The sequence below is a fragment of the Lynx rufus genome, unplaced genomic scaffold (assembly GCF_022079265.1).
Source record: "Lynx rufus isolate CCGP_SWC_20201006 ecotype Redwood Valley unplaced genomic scaffold, mLynRuf1.p SCAF_15, whole genome shotgun sequence".
Classification (NCBI taxonomy): domain Eukaryota; kingdom Metazoa; phylum Chordata; class Mammalia; order Carnivora; family Felidae; genus Lynx; species Lynx rufus.
In genome coordinates this window covers 28,007,816-28,015,266 of record NW_025814829.1, presented here as the reverse complement: position 1 = coordinate 28,015,266, position 7,451 = coordinate 28,007,816, and the positions used below count along the sequence as shown (strand labels likewise).

Here is a 7,451-nt window from a genome sequence, read left to right as displayed (position 1 = left end):
ATGGAGCTCAGAAGAGGAGAGATACCAACATGCTGGTGGTTGGAGCCCCACATCCATCTCCTTGATCATCGGTGGAGGAAGGACAGGTGCTGGATGGAGGCTTCAGAGACCCAGTGTGGAGCCCATCTCTTCACTGACTCACTTTGGGACTCAGTGATTCTTAGCCTTCTCTAGCCTCAGTTTCCCCACCTATGTGCATTCTTTAAGAGCCTTTTCACTTTTTTAAAAGTATTTATTTATTCATTTTGAGAGACAGGGAGAGAGAGAAAGAGAGAGCTAGCAAGGGAGGGGCAGAGAGAGAGGGAGACAGCGAATCTCAAGCAACACAGAGCCAGATGCGGGGCTCGAACTCACGAACTGAGAGATCGTGACCTGAGCCATCACTGAACCCACCGAGCCACCCAGGCGCCCCATAAGGCTTCTTTCACTTCTAATCTTCACCACTGTGATTCCTTGACTGGCCCTCGACGAATGAGAAGACACTTCCACTAACTGAGAGAGGACGGAGTTTATTCAGGAAAAACCGGTCAGTACAATATGCACTACAAGGTATCGTTCTGTTCCCATCACAGTCATGGGAAAAACAACTGCACAATAAGTTAGGGGGAAGCCGACCCGTCCCCTCCACGGTGGCCCTCGGGACGTTTCGGCAGACCTATTTATCATAAATATGACAGCAGACTATTATTTGGTTACTTTCAGGTGGGATCAGCAGTCCGGGCCCATCCGGTGGGCCTTGCAAGTGCAAGCAGATCATTGAAACCTAGATTTTTCCCTGCAATACCCCAGCCCCAGGGGAGAGAATTCGAAAGCTCAAGGGAGGTCTTTTCAAAATCACCCTCATCTGCATAAAAACGGGGTCTTCCCCCTTCTCCCTCCCCTCAGAAAGCCTGGCAGTGGGGGGGGGGGGGGGCGCTCCTCCCTGGGCCTTCAGGTTCCCAGGTGGGTCCTCAGGCAGCAGAATTTTCTTGATGATTCTTGTCAAGCCAGGCCAGAAAGACGTCCAGTTCTCCCAGAGACTTAATGGCCGCGGATCGGACCTCCAGCTGCAACCAGGCAAATCATCGTCAGAACTTGCCTTTCTAGGCTTTGTAGTCGGCAACGCTTTCCCCATGTTCCAGGCCCCGTGAGGCTTTCCTTTCACTCACCAATTATATTGGCAGAGCGTTCACACCCCAAATTATTTTTCTAGCAGCCAACCCAAATTGTTTCCCCCAAACAAGCGGTTACATCATGTCAGCAACTTATAAATAAAATGAAAAACTCTTCATTCTTTGCCTTCTGTTTTTCTTTTTCCTGTGTTTTTTTTTTTTTTCATAGAAACACACACACACACACACACACACACACACACACACACAGGCCTTACTGGCCAGTTCTTTTGTTTGTTTTCCTTTTCCCATCAGCTTGCTTTACTTCTCCCTGAGGAAGTCTCAACCCCAGCGGTGTTCTCCCGTGGGTAGGCTAACACGTTGTCCCCATCTGACCTATGAAGGCACCAAAGCCCCTAAGGACAAGTGTCCTCCCCAACGTCACACAGACAGCAGAACGGGAACTAGAACTCGGGTCTCCTGACCTATTCGGCCCCTTTCCAGCAGACGGCAAGGAGATGGTAAGATCCAAAAGTATATCCTGTGGAGCCAGGGAGCACGGGATCGAGTCCTACCCACCACTTGGCTGCAGTGGTTACATTCGTCAAATTACTTCACCTGTTTGTGCCTCAGCTCCCTCATTTGTCAAATGTAGATAATGGCTCACAGCACGGTTATGAGCAGCCCATGGGTTAGTACCTGTACTGTATCGGAACAACAGCTGGCTCGTGGTAAGGACAATACAAAGTCTTAGCCATTGTTACAATATTATTCTATGGAGCCTCTCCACGAGGAGGCTGTGAACGGCCTCTCGCCTTCTCGCTCTGACTCAAAGCATTGGCATCATTTGGCAGGGTGGTCGAAATGCAGAATTTCAGGCCTCGTTCCAGACTTCCTAAGCCAGAACCTGTATTTGACTTTGACAAAGTCTCCGGAGGATGCCTGTAAGGAGCACAGTCTGTCCCCTCTATCTCTGTATGAAATGTGCATTCTACGTCTGCGCGTATGGGAGAAGCACTGCTCTTTGTCACCCCCAGAGTGCTGGTGGCAGTCACCTCCCACAGTGCCACCTGGCAGGTAACATGTTCCGTGCACCGCAGCTTACGGTTCGCTGGGGATCTTTGTTCCCTCTGTGGATCACACCCATCGGAGGTAGTGTGTGCTTTCCCTCAAAACTGAACGCAGGTTAGTTCTGATATGTGAGGTCAGAAGAAGATTGTGGAGGCGTGATGGAGAAGGGGGGCCCAGCAAATCAGCAAAGGGGGTAAGACCAACACACTGTGCTGACACACAGGATGGGGAAGACCGGCAATAAACTCTTGTTGAGTCCATGAGCGACGGTGGGGAGTGGGGGCCGAAGGGTTGGCCCCCTCCCTGTCAGGGTGTCACGTTCCACCTCCGCCTTCCGCGTCCTCCCCCTCCCATCCTTACCTGATCGTAGTTGTCGTGGATGATTCTGGTGGCGTTGGTGGCTTCCTCCCTGCAGTGACACTGCCTCTGCTTCTGCTGTGATCGAGAGAAGGAAGGACCCATCAGAGGACCTTGCCACCCAACCCGCTCTTTCCACCTGCTGGGTGACGTTCCTCCTTCTCCCCAAGATGGGTCCGGTAGGTAAACTCAGGTTGGAGCAGCAAGGGGGGGTAGAGTCTGTTTATAGAGTCACCCTGTGTTTGCCAGGGCTTTTGCTCTTTTTCTGGGTTTACAGCTCACCCGACGGGAAGGGCCAGGGAAGTAGGCGCCAAATCTGTCTGGTCACCACTCTGTGAATGCAACACCCCACAGGGGAGGCCCTAAATATTTATCGGATTAGCTAAGGAAGTAATTGATGAAACGAATCTTAATGCAAGTGCGGCAGGGGTCATGACTTCTTCTCACGATTTTAGAATCCGAGGCACAGAAAGGAGAGGTGATTTGCCACAAAGTCACCGCAGGTGATCGTTGGCAGGGACAGCCCTGGAACCCAGGATTTCTCCTGGTCTAAGTTTTCGTTGGTTCGTTTGGGTTTAGTTTTATTTCTGGTGTTTGTTTTTAACAGATCACAATGAATTTATAGGTAACCCTTGGGGATGGACTATAGGAGGGAAAGACGTAGAGGTTAATTGGTATGAAAACCCCAAAGGGTCCCAAACAAAGAAACTACAGAGATAGGGAGATGCTTATGATAAGCCTGGACTCGAGGGCCTGCCTCTCTCACAAGCCAGCCCTGAGACTACTTGAGGAGTACTTTGATATAAGCGGTCACCCCAGGAAGATTATCTGTGAGGAAACCGGGTCTGATGGGGTATCAGCGGGGAGGAAGTCCTGAGGAAGAGATTCTGGACAGCTCTCCCCGTGGATGACAGGGCAGGGGATTTCCTTTGGTCCAAGAGCCATTTCAGAGAGCCGACTGGGCCCAGCATGTCCTGGGGCAGACGGGGGACAGATGTTCCGGGTCCTGATGTGGCAACTCACACATGGCTGCAAAGCCTTCTGCATGTAGAGGAAAAAGTTGGCAATGCTGCTGAGTTTTCTCAAGATTTGGGGGTTCAGCTCCTGATGGTCCTTGAATACCTTGTCCACGTAAAATGCCAGGAGGTTCTTGGTCACACAGCATACATCTAAGGGCTACAGACACAAATTAGCGAAAGCTCCAGAAGCCCTCTTCTCTTACTGCCTTAGGGCCACAGCAACCTTTTTGAGTAGGGGCGTCAAGGAATGAAACAGCTAAAAGTCAAGTTTCTCAAATTCCTATCGGTCTCAGAGCGTCCCACTGCTCTTACCACATCAAAGCTACTTGTGACGAGGGCACTGAGGAGAGATTGCGGTTCACCTCCTCTTTCTGATGGCCAGGAAGTACGGTAACAAGTGATGGAACCCAGCCACAGAATTAGGCACCTGCCTTTTGAGAGGATCCATGCCTGAGCAGCTTTCTGGAAAAGTACTTCCTTATGTTCTGCTTCAGTTTGCTCCTCTGTTCCATCTCCCATCCATCAACATGTATATAAATAGACACACACACACACACACACACACACACACATACATAACTGTCAATAGCTATTGCACACTGGGTGTGCACTGGGCACGCATTCCTACCATTGTAATGACATTGCATTTATCCTGTTCTGCTTCCCCCACCACCCCAATCCGTCCTTTAAAACATTTTTTTTAATGTTTATTCATTTTTGAGAGAGGGAGAGACAGAGCATGAGCCGGGGAGGGGCAGAGAATGAAGGAGACACAGAATCCGAAGCAGGCTCCGGGCTCGGAGCTGTCAGCACAGAGCCGGACACGGGGCTTGAACTCACAAACCATGAGATCATGACCTGAGCCGAAGTCGGATGCTCAACCTACTGAGCCACCCAGATGCCCCCTACCCCACCACAGGTCTGTTCTTTTTAAACTGCAGGGATCATTTGAATGGAGCTTAGATTTGCAAGGATGGAAACTGACAGCTGCAGAAATGCACATCTGGGCAGGTCCGCAGCTGGCAGAGTGCATATCTCTCTAAGGGGGGGGAGGGGGTGACGGTGTTGAATTCCTAGGACACAGCTCAGAGCAGTTGGCCAGGCTGAGTTTTCTTCTAGCAATTTATACCCTGCCCTGCGAGTCAGTGAGCTGCTCTGCAGGAGATTTGTAGCTCAGTCTGAGAAGGGAGGAGTGTGCAGCGGGAACAGTGCATCTATCTTCATTAGCATTAAAGCGACAAAGCTTCCTTGGCCCCGCAAGCAGCTTTTCCTAGACGACAAGCTCTACTTGCAACGCAAAACCCTTCTCCTCCTTCTCTCCTGCTGGTTCCCTCAACCAAAGGGGCAAAAAGTTGCACACCTTTGTTTGACCAGGGAGAGAAGGAGAAAACATGATAAAGACCTGCTTCCCAATCGACCCCTTTCCTTATGCCAACATCAGCTATTTCTAGACCTTGAGAAGAGAAAGAATCTGGAGACAGAGAGAGCTTGGGGGTTCAACCACTGGCTCAACCACCGACTGGTCTTTTTTTTTTGCCCAAGTTATCTATCAATTTGCTCATTTGAAAATGTTCGTTTTGGAATAGGTGGCCTTTTGGGTCCCTTCCAGCTGGGATATCCTGTGAATCTCTTATACGGTTGACTGGAATAGTATTTAGTAAGTGGCTACATCTGTTTACTACAAATAAGTCAGGCCTAATACTTCCTAGAAGAACCATTTCACTCAGAGAAGCCAAAAAAAAAAAAAAAAAAAAAAAAGAGTAACTCATTGCAGCTATCTCTCCTTCTCTGGGAGATAAATATCTGAAAAAAACTGGATCGTTCTAGAATGCTTACTAGGCCTGGAGGAGCTCTTTTTTTTTTTTTTTAATGTTTATTTCTTTATTCTGACAGAGACAGCATGAGCAGGGGAGGGACAGAGAGAGAGGGAGAGAGAAAGAATCCCAAGCAGGTTCTGCACAATCAGCTCAGGACATGGGGCTCGATCCCACGAGACCGTGACCTGAGCCAAAATCAAGAGCTGGACACTTAACCAACTGAGCCACCCAGGCGTCCCTGGAGGAGTTCTTTTTTTTTTTTTTTTTAATTTTTTTTCAACGTTTATTTATTTTTGGGACAGAGAGAGACAGAGCATGAACGGGCGAGGGGCAGAGAGAGAGGGAGACACAGAATCGGAAACAGGCTCCAGGCTCTGAGCCATCAGCCCAGAGCCCGACGCGGGGCTCGAACTCACAGACCGCAAGATCGTGACCTGGCTGAAGTCGGACGCTTAACCGACTGCGCCACCCAGGCGCCCCAGGAGTTCATTTTTAAAGGCACTTCCCAGTGGCTCCTTCTGTAAAGCGAATTCTCACCTCATAAGTCAACTGTTTTGTTAACACACCCTCAAGACCTCTCATCTGGACCGTTGGGCTGATCTCCTTACTGCCTTCCCTGCCTCACATTCTCCATTGTAAAGAACATCACCAGACTGTCTTTCTAAAAGGTCTTGGGGTCATACAGTCTTCAGCTCAAAAACCCACAGTGACTCCCTATTGCCTGCATTATTACAAGGTCGATGCTCAGCCTGACTTTTAAGGTTCTTGGTAAAATGACTCTAGTGTATCTCATCCTCTTCCATTCACCTCATTCACCTGCGTGTCCCTCACGCCACAAACCTGGCTGCCTCACTGTCCCTTGACACACATTCACTGATCTCACACATATTCTCCCTGATCTCCAGACTCCTTTCTCCCTTATCCACTGACCCGCAGCCAACTCATCTTTTAAGTCACTGCTCATTTTCTCACCTCCCCCACAAAACCTTCCAGAATCACCTGAGCCACAGGCAGCCTGTCCCATCTGAGCGTGTGGTACCCCCAATCTCTCTCTAGGTAAGTAATCCTTCTTTGATCCCTCCTACGAGGCTTCCACGTCCCTGAGACGCAAGGATGCCCTAACGTATCAGCTGGCAAGTGAGCAACCGGGAATATTTAGAGTATTAAATACTGGAGATTAGACAAGAGAAAACAGGGTGGGGATTTCTTTCTCAGCCTGGAGCTACAGCTCCATAAAAATAACAATACAGGGAAAAGCAGATTGTGGCCAATACCTTAATTCTGTGCAGGGTCTCTGATGTGGACAGGATGGTGACATTTTGGAAGGTGTCCTTAGCTTGCTATGGAGAGAAACAGAAGAACAGACACGAGCCATGAATATTCCATGTCCCCCCCAAGGCACAAAAAATAACGAAAAAGAACTCATTTTCAAGTGAAGATGTAAGCTGAGACACACCCCCTTGCCCACACCTTCACCCTGAGCCCATACTCACGATGGCTTTTTTGATTTCTTGGAAACTCTCTACTACGTGGCGCATGTCCATGGAAACCAGACATCTTCTCAGACCTCGGGCATGCACTGAGCACAGGAAGAGCACAGCAGCCACGAGCAAGAGGGAAACACGCTGTGCCTTCATATCCTGCAGGAAAGGATGGAAGTCAACTGCCGAGCTGAGAGTGGAAAGCAGTAGAGGCCCTTGACTGAGCTGTCCTTTGGACCTTGCAAGGCAACCAGACGGCAACAGAGAAAACAAGACTCACTACCTCAGCCTTGTGGTGTTCATGGTCATGTGTCTCCTCCTCTGGTTTTCTTGAATCAATTGAATGAGCCCCCACCTTCACCCCAGAAAGCACCCGACAGTGCTCTCTCAAGTCCCAGAGAGTAGATTCGTGTGGATATCACTCCATTATGACTCAACGTGCTCATTTTGTCAACAGTGTTGAAAAGCATTGTTTTTAATAAATTAAATAGGAAAAACAGGGTTGGTAATATGCCCTAGGGATTAGGCAACAGATCTGAGAAACCCTAAAAGCACATTTGGTTTTTTTATGTTTGCTCCCGAAGTAGGCGACACCCTTTTAGTATAAACCCTCGA

At 49.2% G+C, this 7,451-nt stretch overlaps 1 protein-coding gene across 1 annotated transcript; it reads right to left on the bottom strand.

The window, feature by feature from the left end:
- Positions 1-950: 950 nt before the first annotated feature.
- On the bottom strand, positions 951-6,992 carry IL19 (interleukin 19). The gene is made up of 5 exons (XM_047076487.1): positions 6,849-6,992; positions 6,630-6,695; positions 3,543-3,695; positions 2,523-2,597; positions 951-1,046 (listed from the first exon to the last, which is right to left on the bottom strand). Exons 1-5 carry the CDS (start codon positions 6,990-6,992, stop codon positions 951-953), a joined length of 534 nt encoding a protein of 177 aa, XP_046932443.1.
- Between the last annotated feature and the right edge of the window lie 459 nt (positions 6,993-7,451).

Coding starts and splice junctions, on each gene's coding strand:
- IL19 (XM_047076487.1), bottom strand. CDS start 6,992: ATGAAGGCACAGCGTGTTTCCCTCTTGCTCGTGGCTGCTGTGCTCTTC. Junction 3,696..6,629: donor AGACCCTGCACAGAATTAAG/GTATTGGCCACA, acceptor TTGTGTCTGTAG/CCCTTAGATGTATGCTGTGT. Junction 1,047..2,522: donor TCCACGACAACTACGATCAG/GTAAGGATGGGA, acceptor GCCTGGTTGCAG/CTGGAGGTCCGATCCGCGGC.